The 19694-nt window shown below is 38.4% G+C and overlaps 1 protein-coding gene and 1 pseudogene across 25 annotated transcripts in view; both read right to left on the bottom strand.

Moving 5' to 3' along the window:
• Nucleotides 1-19694, bottom strand: part of CARMIL1 (capping protein regulator and myosin 1 linker 1) — a 312491-nt gene that overhangs the window by 93753 nt on the left and 199044 nt on the right. For all 25 annotated transcript variants that reach the window (XR_011429896.1, XR_011429897.1, XM_003363747.5 and 22 more), the window contains 6 exons: nt 12186-12267; nt 11330-11429; nt 11173-11227; nt 6506-6678; nt 4806-4874; nt 1940-2033 (listed from right to left, as the gene is read on the bottom strand). Coding sequence is in view for 23 of the 25 variants with exons in the window: in XM_003363747.5 (XP_003363795.1) it covers nt 1940-2033; nt 4806-4874; nt 6506-6678; nt 11173-11227; nt 11330-11429; nt 12186-12267 (573 nt within the window). In the remaining 2 variants the exon portion in view is untranslated. The remainder of the gene's footprint in view (nt 1-1939; nt 2034-4805; nt 4875-6505; nt 6679-11172; nt 11228-11329; nt 11430-12185; nt 12268-19694) is intronic.
• On the bottom strand, nt 16868-16985 carry LOC111769397 (U2 spliceosomal RNA; annotated as a pseudogene).

The following is a 19694-nucleotide window of genomic DNA, read 5'->3' as shown; positions in this document are numbered from 1 at the left end:
ACTGCTTTCCACATATACTACCTCGTTTGATCCTCATGGTCACCTTAGGCAAATTACTTACTCACCTGTCCTTCAGTTTTCTTATCTGTAAAATGGGGATATAATAGAACCTATCTTATGAGTTTATTTTAAAGATTACAGGTGTTAATTTAGGCAAAGCATTTAAAATAGTGTCAGGCACCCAGTAAGACCTATATGTTAAGTGTCAGCTAGACATAGTAATTGAATAGCTTTATTTTTTGTATAGATGGAGAAACTAAAGTTCAGAAAAATTAAATAGCTTATTGAAGTTAGAAAGCAGAAAAGAGTTTGATTTAGTCAGATCTTCTGAATCCAAATCTCAGACGATCTCTTTTGCCACACCACAGGTTTCCCTCTTTGCTGCCCCCAATCTTACTCCCTTTTATTCAACAAATGTCTAAGGGGCATCCAAGCACACACGCCAGTCACTGTGCTAGCTGCTGAGAATAAAAAAGATGAAAAATACACAGGCTTTGACTTCAAGCAGCTCACAAGTTACTGGGAGAAAAAAATATGGAGGCAGCTAACTTAAAACAATGTCACAAAGCCAGTGACAGAGAGAAGCACAGGCAATGCTGAGAAGACCCCCTACCTAGGGGAATCAAGGGGCTTTGAGGACTCTTCCTGGCTGAGCAGACACTTGATTTCAATTTAAATAGACACGCATGGTAGTGGGGAAAGCATGAGTATCATCTAGATTAGAGCAGGGATTCTCAAGCTTTACAATCACCAGGAGAGCTTGTAAAGATTCTTGAGTCCCACCTGAGCTTCCAAGGCCCAAGAATTTGCATTTCTATCAAGTTCCCTGAGTTAGAGCAAAACAAAAAGTAAGTGTTGGTAATAGATGAAGTTGGAGGTGGATAGGAGGCAGACTCTGAGCAGAATTTCATGCCAAGGTAAGGAGACCAGGCTTTATCTCTACAGCTAGTGGAGAGGGATGGATTGAAGGTTTTAGTCCGTTCAAATTTATCTTGAAATAAGATGGCTATTTTTGACTGCAACATGGAAAACAAACGAGAGTAGAATAATCCTGGTGAGAGAGAATGAGGCTTGAACAAGGCATCTGTAACAGGAATAGAGCAGAGGAGAGCTAATGAAGAGATTTCTGCTATAGAATCAATCAACTTGGTGACTGATTAGCTAAGGAAGATATAGGAAAGGAAAGACAAGCTTGCAAGACTGGATGGAGAGTAGTATCACCAGATGAGAGAACAAAGAGGAAAAATTTCAAAGATTCCCTAAATAAGCCCATAGTAAAGGCAGAGTAGGCTTCTTCGGATGGGAAATATTTGAGCACATCTAAAAATGGAGAGAAAAGTAACCATAATCACAGAAAGAGAAGGATGAAGATATGGCAGAGCGAGGGGATGACTCACAGGGCAAGTTTCCAGCACGGGGCAGAGATGGTGGGGTCAAAAGCACCACGGACTACGAAGGGGGAGGTACCCATCATCCTCTGGGTTTGCCAGAAAGGAGGTGGAAATGAGTGTGGATTTAGACACATTGACAGACAGAGATGGTGAAGAGAGAGCTCAATAATACCCTCAATTTCTTGATGAGGAACGGAGGGATGGTTCTATCTACTGAGAATGAAGAGGATGAAGGTAGTGCTAACTGATATCCACTTCCACACATTCTCCAAAGGACAGACAGGAAGTTATCTATGCATGCTTAAGCTCCGACATGATGATGTTGTAAGAATGTTATTTTATTCCACTTAAATTTCATGGTAAGTTTTAGTCTTTCTTATTTTATTCCTCCTCCAGTCACGCATTATGCCAGTCGTGTTATAAGAATACAAAGTCAATGCGAAAAAAGCTTTAGAAAAAAACAAAGTACTGCTCATATGTTCAGAATTATTAACATAATTCAATTCAAATGTGAATTTATTATAATTAGGCTATTGATTCCTCAATACCTTCTGCAGAGCTTCTTCTGTTTTTTCAGGGTTTGTTTTCAGGGCTTGAGAAGCATCATACATAGGAATCGGCATAAATCTCAATGTGTAGTTCCTAGAAAAAGGAGAAAACAATGTTTATTTAAAAATAACTTCCTGTTGTTACCTTAATACAGCACTCTTTTTTAAAAGCCAAAAAGATAGTTGCCAAATATTTTAGGAAATTCTAAACTACTAGACCATCTTAGGCCCCTAGGTAGCAGATCAGCTTTCTTTTGTTTCCGTGTGTGCCGCACCACTGGCCACCTCCTACTGTCTTACAAAAGTGACACAACTTTAAGAAACGTGGTTTTGCTGTTTTGGTTTCAGTTTTTAATCATATCAAGAATCATATCAAGAATTTTCAAAATGAGACTGAAAAGATAGACCAAGAGAAAAGCTAGAAAAAAAGTTCCGCATTGACCATTTAGGTTTGAACCACCAGTAGATCTGAACATACCCGAATCACCACAGCGACTACATGTGATAGCCAGACCCAGACTGTTCAAGGAAAAATCAAAAATCAAAACAAAACACTTGCTTGCAAGGCAAGGACATTAGCATCCACAGAAACAGTCTGTTCAGGCTCCGGCCTCCCTTAAATAAACAAGTCCAAAACCAGGGACTGTCTTTAGAAAGGCTGCTGGGAGCGAGCTTCCTGCCTAGCTCCACACCCTGAGCTCTGCAGGTCCTTGCAGTTTGCAGTCAAGACCAATCCAAGTCCACCAGGCTCTAAACACCAATGGAGCAGCTATGGAGTACTGCCTCTGTATATTACCTCACCACCGCTGACTGGCTAGTTAGACGCAGAGCGCAAGGGTGAGTCACTTTTGTGGGAGGAAAACACACAGAACTCTGCATCTGTGTGCCGGCCTTTGCTCCTGACCCTGCTACAAACTGCCAGGTGCCCGGTCAGCCGTGAACACCTGCTCCCCCACTGCAAACGCGAGCACTGGAGCTCCCTCTCCCACCCCAAAACGCATCTGTCATGTCTACAACATGATGCTCAGGAGGAATGACATTTTGGGTCCTGTGGTGACGACTGGGGCATTCTCTCAGTGCACTGGTATCACAGCTGGCTTGCTTTAGGTCTCTAACGATAAGCAGCACTCACAGTGTGATGCTCATGGATATTTAGATGACTTCTACTGGAAGAGTACATTAACAACTAATTGCGAAAATAATGAAAAAATAATAAAGAAAACAAACAATTATCTTAATCATAACAGTAATCTTTTTAATCTAGATGGGCATTATCTAATGGAAAAATTGTTCTTCATCCAGACCAACTTATATGGTGGCTTAATGTAAAATAACCAGCAAAGAAGGGGCTGTTATTTCTGTAACTTCAATTTTCACCTTAGCTTTGTTTTAGCAAAACTGTTGTTTTTGGTTTAAGAGGAGCCAACCAACTGAAACTAAGAGACAGTACATCTTTTTTGCAGCCTTGAAGATTTTCCTTTCCCTCATCCAATTTTGATCATGCTACAGATCAGCCTCGTTTATTTAAAACAAATGTGGTTTTGAACCATTGGCATCTGGGAGGAGAGCGTATGTGACGGACTGTAATCCAGGGAGCCCCACCATCAGTCTGGAAATGTTGGTGTGAACGCTTCTGGCTTCTCACAAAGACCAGTCTGGGCTGTCTACAACATCATCATGGTAGCAACTGTGCTCTTAGCACCCAAATGCAGCTATTGGTAAATAAACGGTCCCATTTGGAGGTTTTGTGGTGAGGAGGAGTAATTATAGGTGGTTCTGCAGTCACAAAAGGCTCCAGGGACAGGTGGCTGTGGTGACTGGATGGTGTGAGCCGCCATCCATATTTAGTGACGGCCTGTGGTGGCAGCAACTTTGACCTCCTAGCTAAAGCAGAACCCTGGGATTTAGAATTGGAAGGCAGAGATATTTCCTTGACTTTCTCACTTTATAAACAAAGAATTAAACAGAAAGGTGAGATGCTTTGCTGAAGATCACAGACTTGCTGGTGACAGAGCTGGGACCTGAATGGAGGGCTCCTAATTCCAGCTCTAGGGTCTTATTCATGTCACCGTGTTGGGCATGAGAGCTCCACCTAGGAGGACTCATGCACGGCGAGAAATCTGGGAAAACACAAAATCATGAGCACACTCTCCCCTTCCCCAGGGGACTGACTTATATACTTCTTGCCCATTTCACACCCACATTTTGTCACGTCTCATTTTTGATGCTATATATCTGCTTTGATCATTCCTGCCTTTGGAATAGAATATAAGGATTGAAAAGCTCAGAAAGAACCAGATTTTTAGCATTTTTTTCAGCCAAGTTTGTATTATTATTTTCTCATTTAATTTACTGCAAGAGTCAACTCAACAATAAATAATAATTGCAGACTTTGGTTAGCAAGGTAATAAAGAAAGCTCTTTACAGTAATGAGACAAGTTGGCCCTAGGCTTGCCATTCATCAATTTCATTTTTATTTTCTGGACCTCAGCTTTCTTCTCACCACTGCATTCAAAGTTGTTGTAAAGGTCAAAAAAGCAAGATCCAGTGGAAAGAGATTGTGAAACCGCAAGAAGAAGGAAGCAAGGCAACCATCATGTGGTCCCTCCCCATGATCTCATTTAATCCTCACAACAAGGCAGTGTCTTTGGCAGAACAAGCATTTCTGCCCTCATTTTACAGATCAAGAACTCAGGCCAGCAGAAAGTAAATGTCTTTGCAGGTCCTGTGGCTGGTTAGCAGTAGACTACCTCAGACCCAGGTCTTCTGACTCTCAATCTATTGCTACTTTTATTACCCCACTGATAACACAGACACCATTGGTTCTTCTCTATTTTCCCATAAAGAAGTCCTAAATAAAACTTACTTTTCCATAGCAACGGCTATATCTTGAAAGCCTTGGGCAGTAATGTTGTTCTTGTCCCATATTACAGTCCTGTTTGAAAACCAAATTATAGAAATGATCAGACACTTAGCAATGAAAGAAACGATTCTCCCATTGAAGATAAATCTCTTACAGGTGACAACGTCTAGGTATTTTCATACAATGGCATTATGTGAGCAAGGAATAATGTTCATCTTTGTTTCAAACAAAGCAAGGATGAGCATTTCCCCCAATGTTACATTCTTAATACATTTACTGCTAAGTGGTATGAAAAAACCATACTTAAAAGCAACAACGAGCACATTAACGTACCATTAAGTTACCTAATGTTTCACTAGCCAGAAAATTCTAAAACCTGATTTCTCTGATAGTCTCCCAATAGTATTCTAAGTATTCATGTCTGAGGCTGAAGCTACTTACAAAAGATGCTCAACAGCCCCATGTCCAACATAAAGAATTTCAGGCACTGAGACTTTTTCCATTCTAAACAACTAGAGGGAATCTTGTCATAATTTCTTAGGTTTTCATCATTGCCCTGAGACAGTGTGACCAAAAATCCCAGGAACTTTGCTCACTCTGCAGGCTAAACCTCAATTACCAAAGATAGGAAGTTGTTTACTTTTTCAACACAAAACCTATTTTGGAAGAAAAGTATTATTTTACCTTCAGAATGTGAATACTTCAGAGGTATTTTAGGATTGGTCACATCGCCTGACACTTGAAATGGCTTTTATTTGTCTGAGTGATCCCGGTCTTACGACCTCTAATTGCTTTCCACTGCTCATCTCAATGACCTTTTTCCCAGCCACACTGACCTTCAAAGAAATTGCTGCAGTTTTTGGCTTTTGGTTTCATTTTAGACAAAAGGTTCAGACTCTGTCTTATGTTGGAGAGCAAGGGAAACATCAAGAAAGAGCCCTTGAAGAGCAATGTGAATTAACTCTTCATTCGGCAGACTGCTGGACTAGGTGGCAATCTGGCTCTCTCTGAATGACGGATGATAATAACATGGTTGCCACATAGCTAGGGCTTAAGAAAGTGGTTGCCACATAGCTAGTCCTCAAGAAAAGTGCTTCCCACACAGCTAGTCCTTAAGAAAAGTGCTTCCCACACAGCTAGTCCTTAAGAAAAGCCATGCTTCGGAAGCACTATGGATGAAAACCACTAAACAGCACAGTTAGCACCCAGTGTGAACTTGCCTTTGACAGTGGATCCCTTGGGTTTTAAGTCTTTATATTGGCAGGAGTAGGAGGGAAAGATAAGACGCCGGGCTCACAGCCAAGGACAGGAAGTCCCTCGTATTATTTCTCCAGTCTTCCCAGCTCTGCTCGTTTGGCACTGCCTACGGAACCCTCCTCTGCTCCTCACTGCCTTTCCCCACACATCGGTCAGCTGCGACACGGATGTGAAGCAGGAAACTGCAACAGCTTTCAGTCAGGTTTCACCTCACTGGAAATCTTTAAGACAACAGTTTGAAGAAATCACTTTGTCTAAATTTGGGAACACTCTCCCCAGTATTCCGACAAAAGACAACTGTCACCTCTGCTTCTTAGCTGGCCGCATGGGAAGCTCAGGCCCATGCAGGCAGAGCCAGCTCTCCAATGATTGCTGGTCAGAATCTTTTCCAGGCCTTCCTGAGAACAAGCGTCCACTCCTAAGGGCTGAGGGCCTGACATGCGTACCTGAGCTTGGTGTTGATCTGCAGTGCTTTGGCCAGCATCTTTGCTCCCATGTCCCCCATTCCATTCCCACTGATGTCCACTTTGGTCAAGGAGGTGTTGCTTCCCAGGGCATTGATGATGATGGTGACCTCAGTCTTGAGTTTCGAGTCAGCCAGGGACAAGGACTGCAGAGGCTATAGAGGGCACAAGAGAAAGCACTCACACTGTCACATCAAAACAGCCCCCACTCTCAATGACCCATTCCATGGAGAATCATAAAGGGGAGGTACCCACTGCACAAAGTGTCTGATTTTGAAAGCTCTGTCCAAAAGAACCTGATAAATGGGACAGAAAATGAACATAAACACTCTGGCATAAAATGAACATTTAGATTCAAACATGCAGAGGTTCTGTTTTAATGCCGACTACCAGCCACCTCTCTTCTAAGGGAAGGTGTAGGAAGATATCTAGAGTGGCAGATACCAGCTCCATTGAAGTGGAGGATAGGAGGAAATAAATTAAAATACTATACGAAAATTTCTGAGCTTCCGTACTGCTATACTATCCCTTTTTACCCATTTTACTGCTATAGAAGGTGAAATAACATCTTAAAATATTAGTAGAGGGTCCAGTCCTGTGGCCTAATGGTTAAGTTCGGCGCACTTAACTTTGGTGGCCTGGGTTTGGTTCCCAGGTGCAGACCTACACCACTCATCAGCAGCCATGCTGTGGTGGCACAGATGTTAGCTCAGGATGAATCTTCCTCAAGCAAAAAGAGGAAGATTGGCAAGAGATCATAGCGCAAGATGAATCTTCCTCAGCAAAAAAAAAAAAAGATAAAAGAAAAACCAACACTAGTAGAGGCCAAATGCAAAATAAAAACCAGCCAAGATTAATAATAGCTGACATTTATTGAACACTTACTCTGTTTAACCACTGTTTAAGCTTTCTACATGTATTTATTCACATAATCCTCCCAGTAACCCAATACTTGGGTATAATTATATTAAGCATGGTTATTCCTATCTCCCAAGTAAGAAACAGAAAGGTTAAGTGACTCAACCATGGTGACACAGAGAGTAGCTGAACTGGAACCACACAGTTTAGTTACAAATTTTGTGCTCTTAACTCTAACACAACATTACCCCTATTAGTTTATCCCCGATCTTTTTGATCACCACCCTTAGCTTTATCTTTTAAGTACCAATCAGAAGAGATACCTACAATTAAAAAAAAAAAAAGAAAAAGTAAAATGTGCGTGACGTTTTTAGAACCCTAAGCTGTATGGTGAATCCACACCAACGCACTTGCAGTCCATTTAAGCCAGAGACTGTAAGCCACTCAGCCTGGAAGCCAGTTTGGTTTGGCCTGCCTAGCATCTGATAAAAAAAAAAAAAAATGAATAGTACTCCCCACTTACACCCAGCTCACTTTATTTGTTTATGTTGCCCTCCTAGCCCTGTGGACATTTGAATTTGCTATCCTTGATTTCAGCCATAACTGAATTAACAAAGGGGTGAGAATTCCAGGACATGAAGTAATGTGGCTCTAAAAGTCAGATTTCAGACTTCCCTGGGGGTTTTGGACATCTCCTGAGTTGCTTGAGGTGGTCCATATTGGCCCAGCCACACTAAACATTTCTACATGCTTATTCCATAGCAGTGCTGACATCACAGGGTGGTGGATGCTGGATGTATCTTCCAGAGTCATCTATGACCAGGTTCTACAGTGGCCTATGGGATTGGGGTCTCAAGATGTACCTGGGTGGTCTGTATGACCCCCACACAAAGCCTGGGGTGTATGTGTGTTCACTCAACCATTGAACATTGACTTCCAAAGGACACCTGTTCGAGGCGCATCTGCCCAATGGCTGCAGGAGGCAGGATGAGGGTGTTGATGGTTTCCAGACTCAGATACCCACAAAGCGGCATTATGCATGTGGTCATAGTTTTACCAAGTGAATATACTTGTGTCCTTATAGTCCAAATTTGACCATGTTTTCTAAACTAAATACATCTATGGCAAAATCAAAAGGTAATACATTAATTAGAATCAAATCTTTAAAAGTTAAATGGCACGGTAATTAAAAGGCAATTAAAACCTCAGCCAAAAAGCCTGGATATGCTTACATTCAGTCAGGCTGAATGAGGTTGTTTCAATTTTCTTAAGATCCTACACTCAAGTAAATGGAAAAGACTTAACTAAAAATGCTGCAGGCTCAGAAAACTTAATGTTTTAAATAAAAATAAATGCAACGTTGCTTTAATAAAAAGCTGTAATCACGTCTCTCATCATTTCCACAATTTCTATTCAACTACTACAAAAATGATATACTACAGCTTCTTCCGAACACTGGAAAACTGCCAAGTCTCCAAGCTAGTGAGCACCAACTCCAATACTATATTCAAACTCTAATACACCCCAGTTAACACTTAAAAATAATAGGCAGAGTTATTAATGCGAAGAGAACAGCCTGAATTGCATGCATATTTATAAGGTCATCCCTTCTTGATTTATTGCACTTCCATGTAACATTACTACTTCTTTTCATAGCTGAAGGTGCTGAATCTGAGAATCTGTCTCCTTGTTACAGGCACTCCCAGGAAAATCACACTCTGTTCTATTGGTTACAAAACAGGTTTGTACGTAATATTTCAAAACAAGATTCCCTGTTGTCTTGGCCCCTCAGTGTTACCATCCCACAGCTCTGGGTGCAGCAGCCTGACAACAACTGTCTAGAGTTGCAGGTGACATCTAGGTTTTCCAGCTGAACGTAATGTGCAATACTGGGCAAATACAGTATTCCACGGACTGTCAAAGAACAAGCTTTACAAACACAAGGTCAGGATGGAAAAAGCAAAGAGAGAACTTTACATACGTAAAAACCTTTAAAAAGTAGAACAAAAAATGAGCCCAACTGTGCCAGGTATCGGTGGAATTTTTATAGTCACAAGACGTAACTCCCAATCATTTTAAATTGTTTTTGCGCATCACTATCGCAGAAGCAGGAAAAAAACAGAAGGTAATTGCTTTTTGAAAAAGCCGCCTACTTTTCAATGACACGAACATAAAAAGCTTTTCACTGTACATAATCAGCAGCACACTACTTAAACTTATAAACAGAATTCACATTTATATAGCAAATTTTACCATCTGCCGACATGTTTTTAGGTGTGTTTTAAATATCAAGATTATCTTTTAAGTGAGAGACTTTCAAAATTACAGAAACAGAGTTGGAAGACCCTCATGTAATAAGCAAAATATGAAATTAAGAAATATGTTTTTCATAAATTTTCCTAAAATATATGCTAAGAAACAATATTTGGCGGTGAACATTAAATACGATTCTGCACTATCAACTTTCCTGATCTTTTAAAACTGGGCCAATACTGGGAAATCAGAAGCTCAGATAAAGCAGGGCAGTATAAAGTCAAATTAAATCTGTAAAACAAACAGTATAAATTCTGAAAGGTGTAAATTACATTCTAATTATGCCCCTAATTTTAATAACCCAGTCTAATAGGAACAAAATATGGGGTTTATCGGCAAATGAGGACAAAGACAAGCGTTTTAATTCATTAAATAATAATGAGTTTCATTTCTAGCCCACAGGTTGGAAATTATATCCACACAATGAGGAGGCACAACAGAATTTTCTCTTGCCCTCCAGATCAGATCCCCACAAACAGGTGTGGGACGAGCAAGGAAAAGTTTTGGTCTCCATCTCTCCTGGCCCCTTAGCTTTCTCAGCAAAATTAGCTTACAGTTATAATAGAATTTGCTCTTACCCCATATGAATTCAAAAGGGAAAATAATACTTTTTTAAAAAAGTGACATATCTCACATGATTAATGTAGGAAATCACTCTCATGACCTACAGAAGTAGCTGTCACAGAACATGAATAATGTGAATCTTCATAGTAGGAATACCAATTGATTTGGATTTTAGGAAACATAAAAGCTGAGTTTGGTGGCCAAATAGGACTAAGCTGGGAAAGGGACAAAAATCCTAAAGAGCATCAGTAAAATATAAGGTGTGAAACACCAGGTTTAAATGAAAGGAATTAACAGTAGAGTGCTTCTGGCTTTGTCCATAAAATATCTTTCTTTTTTCTAATGCATTTTAAAGGGCAGCAAAATAGGATATTATTTAGAATTAAATTTCTTTACCCTGAACCAATTCTTAGTCACAAGCAGTAAAACGGATAAAAATATAATGATTACTAGAGCTCAAGAAGCAATGTAAGATGGGAGACAACTTTCCTAGTCTCTTATAATTCTGCGTAATTATTAGACAAAATTCAAATGAGCAATATGATGTTTCTCAGCATGATATAAGGTCATAAAGTCAACTAGATTGTAAAAATTCATGTCTGCAGATTAATGTATTAGGTGAAGTTAGGAAAGAGTATAATTTATTAAAAGATGAGCTTAGAAGTCAATTTATACTCTTTTCAGCTATTACAATCTTCCTTTAGTTAGTAAATGAGTTGAATGAAAAGTACGTAAATTTTCAATACATTCTATAACTACTAAAGCATATTTCTCCCATTTTTTAAAATAACAATAAGAGAAAATGTATACATAGATAAAATTATCTGAAGTGTATCAGCATTAACCCAGTAGAAATAATTAGTAAGAGTGGCAACAAACAAAAGATTTTAGGCAAAAGCTTTTCAAATACTCACTGATTCTTCATCTTGAATCATCTGTACTAAGTTGTCCAACACAGGTGTCAGATTTCTAAAGAGATTTTAAAGATGCGGACAGTGGAATGAAATCAAAAGCTTTCAGGAGGCTGGTTATTTTCATCATTGTCATAGAAAAAAAATTCAAAACTCTTACTTGGATTTCATATTATTAAAATTTTTGCCTAATGCCAGGTGTTGTATTGATCTGTTTTTACTGAGCCACACTATTAAGGTAGATAGGTCAGATTCTAAACCTGGAAAGAATCAGAGTAAGTGGAGAATTAAAACACATGCTTCTAAATGAATTCTCAGCTGGAACACAATAAAGCAAAAGTGACACGCCGTTGGGTGACTTTCCTGAGGGCCCTGGGTTCTAATCTTTTATTTTCAAAGGAACTTTTTGCTCTCTTTTCATGTCCTATTATTTCACAGGGATAAACTCATTCTCTACAAGACTTATCTAAATCTCTTATACAATCAGTGGCTAAATAAAGTCAGCAGGGATGGAGCACGGATAATGGCAGAAAATTCCACTTCTCCCCATCACTTTGTGAGGGAAGATTCCAACGCACTGTTCGCTGGTAAGTAACTGCAGTTGTCTATGCAAATTTAACAGGTTCACACTCACATGCTATTATAATCAGCAGAAACGAAGCTAACGAAACAAGCTTCTAAATAAATAAACGAGGGTTCAATTTTATTATCACCAAGAACGCAAAATGTTGGACTCAGATCTTTAACTTTATCAATGTACTGATGATATATATTTTTTAACCTACTCATTTTACTGCATAGACCTTGCATTTTTGGCCACGGAATCAACTTAGTAAGACTTTTTGGCACAGATTTATTCCATAAATAAATTCTATTGTTAAATTAAAAGGTTCTATTGGTCGAGAAGTAAAGTAACATTTTTATCAAGGTGTTGTCTAGATTGGGCTAGAAGATTATTTTCCCTTTACTAAATGCTTCAAATAATATTTCTATTTCTTTTCTGATTTCTGACTTACCATTGTCGGAGATGTCTAAGCTGGTGATGTTGTGGATTTCGGCAATGCAGCCTTCTAACACTTGTGCACCTCCCGATCTCAGCTACGGAAACACAAACCAAATATAAGGTAAAGGCTTCAGCTACTGGAGGATAAAGAGCCAGTCACTAGTCACTGCTATTTCTCATACCACATAAATCTAAAAATCATTAGAAAAAGAAACAAAAAGAAGATGGAGCCCACGCAGGACCACCACTGGCAAGGCACTGTCTGTCAACCCATAAGAATTTTCTTCATTTCTGACTTTTGGGAATCCAAAGAGTCCCTTTTATACATGAGAACATGTGACTCTTTTATCTGATTATTACAGATTTCAAGGTATAACTCAACCAAGTAGCAGTAAAACCACCAAAAGAGACAACACACACTAACTTTGAATGTCAAACACTTCAGGAAGGACCCATCCCTAATTGTCCTACAGAAATGGTGTGAGGTCCAACTGTTATAAAGTAGGTAGTAAACAGTTAAAGGTGAGTGCAAAAAATGATTTGTACAAACTCACTGAGCCACAGAATAAAAAGACATTATATTAATCTAAATTACTATCATTATGGTTGGCTTATAGCAAAACCAAAAGCAAATTGTTAATTTCATCTCAATACCTAATTTATGCCAAAAAGAAAGGCAACCTATAAAACCCAGTATTTTTCATCTTTTGACATGAAACCAAAAGCATATTTTATAGAGATCAGAATATCTTTCTATTTTCTATTCAGCAACTATTTGAGTCCCTACAATGTGTAAAGCATTGTGCAGAAAGCAAAGTTTCCCAAGCTATAGCCCCTTTGCTCAGTAAACTTACTAACAAGAGAGAAGAAACTACCATTTATTTGGAACTTACTATGTACCAAGGAACATGGTCATTTCTCAATTCCCTTAAGAAAATTAAAATTTATATAAACTTCCATACCAAATTTAAAATATAAAGTGCTACTTTCTACTTGTCAAGTTTTGATGTAAGAATTTAAAGAATTCTTGTTTCACTATTTTAGATGCGATATTTTTATGGTACCCTGGCCCAAAACCTACCACTTTCTCTGGCTACTCATATATTAAGCAGAGTTTTGAGCAGATCTTTGAGATCACTCTTTATTCAGGAGTATTTCGGTTGATGTGTTTAAATTCAGCCTAACTTTTTTTTTTCTTTGAGGAAGATTAGCCCTGAGCTAACATCTGCCGCCAATCTTCCTCTTTTTTTTTGGCTGAGGAAGACTGGCCCAGAGCTAACATCCGTGCCCATCTTCCTCTACTTTATATGTGGGATGCCTACCCCAGCATGGCTTGACAAGCCGTGCCATGTCCACACCAGGGATCTGAACTGGCGAACCCCGGGCCGCCAAAGCAGAACATGCAAACTTAACCGCTGCACCACCGGGCTGGCCCCCAGCCCTTCCAACTTTTTAAGGTGACAGCAAATTACTCTAAGGTGTCTGATGTGACCTCTGAAGGTGAGTGTCACTCAGGCAGACCTCCCAAAGAGACTGGTCTACATACTTCAGGGAAATCAAGACCACCCAACTCCACAGCTGAAAGGCTTCTGACCAAGTGTGTGGAATTATCGCCAAGAGTGAGCAGGCCACTTTCACTACTCCTTTTTTTCTTTTCCAGAGCTTTCCAGCTTATCCAAATGCTCCATCAAGCCCAACTTATCACGCCACCTCTAGACCATCCCTACTACCCTGCTACTCAAAGTGTGGTCCGCGGACTGGTGGCAGTCTGCCAAGTTTGTGGCCTGACATAAAATAAGTACAGAAATTGACTATAAATATTTTAGAAACCTTAGTAATAATAATATTAGGTCTGTTGTATCTCATAAGAAAAACTGAGGGCTTGTATTTTTTGTCTGTTTAAATCTTTGTAGGAATTCATTTTTATCATATTTTAGCAAAAGTTTATGGGTTATGACAAATCAGAAATTTGAAAAAAAAAAAAAAAAACAGGTTCTTCACCACAAATACTTTTGAGATGGACTGCTCCAGATCACAGCTTGTTAACAGCTGAAGAAGTGAATGTGTATGTACGCTACATCAAAGTTAAAGCAAGAAATGATTTAGGCAAACACTTCAAAGAAACAATTTGATTTTCAGAGCACGCAAAAACATTATGTTTTTCAGAATACAAACGTAAGTGCACAAGTCTTGACAATTTCATTATTTGCTGTTAGTGATTTCTCTGTTCAGAAGTAAAATTTCTACAAGAGAATTTCTACTTTCTATTATAAAGTACAGTAAAAATATTCCATCTATGGAAAATACAGGCAACATTTAAGTGCTCAATTCTGTTTATTATATAAATACTCTCGACTGATAATATTTGTAGCATACACCCATAAAACTAACATTTTCCAATTGTTAAAAAAATAATCAAATGTATCAATTTATGCTAATTTATTGATTCATAAGGTACTTACACAATGGCCAAGCTAAGGAAAGCCCAAGGAGAAAAGACAAAAAATGTTATCAGCAGTAAGCAGACTAACGGAGAAGATAAAGTCTCTATCAATACACAATGCAAAAAAGCAGAGTCAGAAAAAAACACTTCCAACTAAAATTTGTTCCCAAAACAAAAATCAAAAATTTAAATAAGAAAATAACTGATCTTCAGTTACCAAAAAATTTGATTGAATTCACCAGTTATTAGATGCCTAAAATTCCCAAAAAGCTAAAGCTTTCCTAAAACTGTAAAAGCTTTTCCATTACTGTAATGAAAAGCCTTTTAAATGAATTTGCATAATTAGAGGCTGTGTCTGCATGTGTGCGTGTAAAACTGGTTTTTAAATTACCCTCACTTAGATCTCACACACTAATGTTATTTAAAAGAAAGCAAGATCAAAGAGGAGTAAATGCAACGGAATCACTGAATACTTTTTGAATGTTAAAAATAAAATCACATTTCTTTTAAGAGGAAGTGTCCTCTCAAGGAAAGTGGAACATTTCAGATGTTACTCACAGTTCTAAGAGAATAGTTATATTTAACACGCAAATATCCGTAACGGGGACAAGAGAAGCAAAGACACTAAAATCTAGAGAGGACTTCTAATAATCCATTTTCCTTCCTCAAGATCACTTGCCACTTAAAAAGATGTGGCAAACATTACAAATTTAAATATAAAATAACTCCCCAAACTATCACTTTTCTTCAATTGGAATTCCAATTTTAATTTAAAAAAAACATAGTTTTTCATTCTGAGAAATTTTCTCACACAAAACTGTGAATATTGTAGGTTTCTCCAAGGATGAAAAATGGTTTGACAAGATCCAACCAAAAATGTCTTCTTGCTAGCAGGGTTTGATGCCAAAAGGCAATGTAGAACCTAACCAAAATATATATAAATACAGTGATTTCCAAGGTGCAAATGGTTGCATGTATTATATTGTTTCATATATGCTTCCTATGGTGAAACATTTTCCAACCTGCATTCCATACCCAGTCTAATAGGAAAGTGGTACACGAAGGGTACAGCAATGATGCCCAACACACACAGCAGATCCACCTTCTCATCTCAAAGGAGGTTGAACGACTATCAAATTGAACGGAATTGCCTCAGAAGTTTCTATTCACTTGCTGCAATGTCCTAACTCATTATAAATTTTAATATCAGGTGCTCTTTTCCTACGCATCATCAGAGCACCTTGCAGTGAATCGTGGAATTATGTGCAGCAACATTTCCCCTTAAAAGAACTAACTCCCACATCCAGACCTGCAACCAATCCTCGGCTATAATTAGCCTTTGCATCTTCACTAAACTATCAGAGATTTTTCTCTCTCACTTGGAAGAAGATTAAGCTTGAAGACTTTCGTTCCAGCACTTCTCTAGTCTTCTCTTGAAGTAAGACTATGAAGTAATAAGATTTTTAAAAACAGGCCAGAATGTATAGATTCACTGCCTCCTTTCAAGTAGACAAGCACATGGGGCGAAGACACACGAATGCCATTACCACCACCACCATATAAAACAGTTTTCAAACTCTTCTTCTGGAACCAACCTTGAGGGCAATGGAACACAAACATTCCTTTGAAGATCTGCACAGATGCTAAGTTCTTACCCTTTGAGAGAGAATTAGGGTCAACCACAGGCATTTCAGACGCAAGTCTGGCCAGAGCCGGTAATACCATTTTGTGTCAAAAATTAGGTGTGACTGTAAATTGATGAGACTAATTCTTCTTGAAAGATTTCAAATAGCTTTGAAGGCAATTCCAAAAAATGTTTTAGTAAAGACAATATTTTAAAGCTTCTGAATAAAACGTTTTAGAAAGGCAATACCAATCTCTGCTGTAATTTCTAACATTCAAAATAAGTCTCCTCTGAAGTAATCTCTGCCTCCCCAGATAATGGTTCCCATGTGCCAGGCTCAGCACTGCGCCAAATACTATCCCCACAAACTATTATAATCCCCGTTCCACAGGTGAGAAACAAAGGCTGAAAGAAAGTAAGTCACTTGACAAGCCAAGTGGCTGAGCCAGGTTTCAAACGGGGCCTTTTTGATTCCCAAGTGCCCGCCCTTTGCCATGTCACCCTTTTCCTCCCGTGACTACTCTGAGTCATGTTCTTACGGAAAAAAATTATTCCTTTAGGTACTAAAAGACCAAGGGAAAGAAAAAGAAATGCTAACAGAATTCATGTGAAACGGCTTTAGGAACACAGATGTTCTTTCTCTAAGTATAGACGTTATCTGTAAATGTAAGGTTAATTTCAGTACTTATTAAACTGATAAGAACAGATACTAACACTTCATCTTAGCCAAAAGGCCAAAAAGAGACCATTTCAGTACTTACTAGCTTAGCCCTCATAGATCCAAAAGAACACAGCCCCAAATTCTGGATTTAAGTTTCAAATAACAATGATGTTTGTGTTACAGGAAAGCAACTCCATAATTTATATATCTGCAAGGTACTTTTTTTTAGTAGCATGAAGTGTAAATCTCCTCTCTCATTCAAATTGATGAATACGAAATGCCTCTTTCAGGGGAATACAGAAATACCACAAAATACTACAAGGACAACTCACCAGGAAAGGTGAGAATGAACAGCAAAGGAACTGGCATATGGTAGAAACAAAAATAATTTGCTTAAGCAAAGTTATTCTAAGCTTCCAATTTAGACTTCCAATTCCAACTTCAAGGTCACTTTCTTCTCTTTTCGTCAATAAACTCAACCACCATCTTAGATGATGATCACTTACTTACCATGACACCCATACAAACCTCATTTTAAAATTAATCAGGGGACAGTAGTTGTTTTCTAATAAAATTAATTATCTATTATAAGTATAAAAAGACTTCAAGGTATTTCACATTTGTTCTTTGCTTCTATGGCTCAGGTACCCTGTAATAGAGGCATCTGTAGGAGGTGTTGAACTCATACAGTGCCCACGTCAGAAACTGCTCAACATTAGGACTCTGACATTTGACTCCTTTCAGGTCTGTCAGTCCCTCATCTTAAGTAAGCCATCCCCGTGGAAATGATTTCCCAAGATGATTATTGTTGTCAGGGAAAAGTTTCAATTCCCACCACCACAGGTTGGGAATTAATCTGATCATCAGAGAAGGTTAAGTGCTAAATTCTTCCATGATTTTGATTGGCATGCTAAGAGTAGAGGACATTATGTCTATAGCAGCTACACAGAGAATGAACAGAAAAAAATATACATACGCATAATTTTAAACTTCCAAGCTAGTGAAAGCTTTTTTCTAACAGCATTACACAAACTTTGAAGTAGTGAATGATTAAAGAGCAGCAGTAAAACTCAAAGTGCCAAGCATTCTATATGGATGATATTGTAACCCCAAATACCTTTCAGGAGAAAGGTTTACTATATCATAGAGATGAGCAAAGTGGAACCTAGTTAAATTCGGACATCTAGTCTTAAGAAAAAAAAAGGGTGGAAAAAAAGATGACAAGACACATTAGGAAAAATAATTCTGTGTTTCATCAATTTCATGAGCAGCAATATAACACATGACTTTATAAATGTGGTCACCAGTACTGTGATCCAAGCTATAAGATGGTAGGAGAACATGGCACTAAGATAGTTTTAAGGGTTCCCCATCTCAACAGTATCATCTTATCATATAGTCCATAAACAAATGGCCAAACTGAAGTTAGAATTATCATCATACTAATGCTCAATCCTGCCGTTAGGGAACAATCATTTGATCTGGATTCCTATCTTATTAAGAAAAAATTTAAAGGAAAAAGTCCACTAGCTGTTCAGTAGAACCATACGAAATTGCCAACAGTCTGCCATTTCTGACCTACAAAAATGTCAATTTCATGCGGGTCACCTAATATAACTGTCTTTGAAAGTTATTCCCAATAGGATCCCAAAGGAGTTGAGAGAACAAGCTCTATAGCAATATAAGACAATGTTCTTTGGGCACATGACCCCTATCAATTTATTTGAGAAGAAAATGTCTAATCATACTTAATATCTGGATTGGTTATTTTTTTTAATTTTTTTTCTGAGGAAGATTCACCCTGAGCTAAACATCTATTGCCAATTTTCCTTTTTTTTTGCTTGAGGAAGATTAGCCCTGAGCTACCACCTGTTCCACTCTTCCTCTACTTTGTATGTGGGATGCTGCCACAGCATGGCTGATGAGTGGTGTAGGTCCGCCCCGGGGGATCCAAAAACCGTGAACCCCGGCTGCCGCAGCAGAGCACACTGAACTTAACCACTATGCCACAAGGATAGCCCCAATCGTACTTAATATCTAATAATTACTCATATTATCAACAACAATCAGGAAAACATACTTTCATTGTGGCTCTGCCATTAGTGAGTTGGGTTATTTCAGCTTCTTTAGACCTCAGTTTCCTCATCTATATGAATGGGATCACTTATTTCCATTCCAGTTTTGATGACAGAACTAAATGAAAGATGTTATATTAGCAGCAGTCATCATATTTAATCAGGATAGTAAAACCACTTATAGGCCACTGCTAATTCAGTAGTTTGATCTAACAGAGCAATCAAGTTTATACCGACTTGCTTTTTTTGATAGAATAACCCTTCCCATCCCATTCTTCTTATTCCTCCTGCCATAAAAAAATTATTATTGGCAAGTCCGTTAACAAAGTGCTGGTAAACAAATAATTAATTCATATTACTAGAGTTGGTTTCTGTTCTATGGTCTTTCTTTATAAATAAAAAAGCATTTATTTTCACATGAAAACTTCACAATGCAGGGTTAGCTTTATAGGGGTTTGGGTTTTTTTTGGCTTTTCTTTTTTCCACACAAAAGATTAGCAACCCACACACAGTTGGTGTTCACTCCAGCTCCAAATGAATTTAAAAAAATCCTGCACTAACAATTTACATGATACAATTTCAGACTTGTCAGTTTCTAGAATTTTCAAAGAGGTAAAGCATTAATCTTCAATATTTAGTGTTGGCTTAGGTGCCCAGCATTTTGGTAGGAGCTGAAAACATAAAACAAAGTAAGACACAGATATTGCCCTCCAGAAAGT

Source organism: Equus caballus, chromosome 20 (genome assembly GCF_041296265.1).
Source record: "Equus caballus isolate H_3958 breed thoroughbred chromosome 20, TB-T2T, whole genome shotgun sequence".
Classification (NCBI taxonomy): domain Eukaryota; kingdom Metazoa; phylum Chordata; class Mammalia; order Perissodactyla; family Equidae; genus Equus; species Equus caballus.
This window is presented reverse-complemented; position numbering and strand designations above follow the sequence as displayed.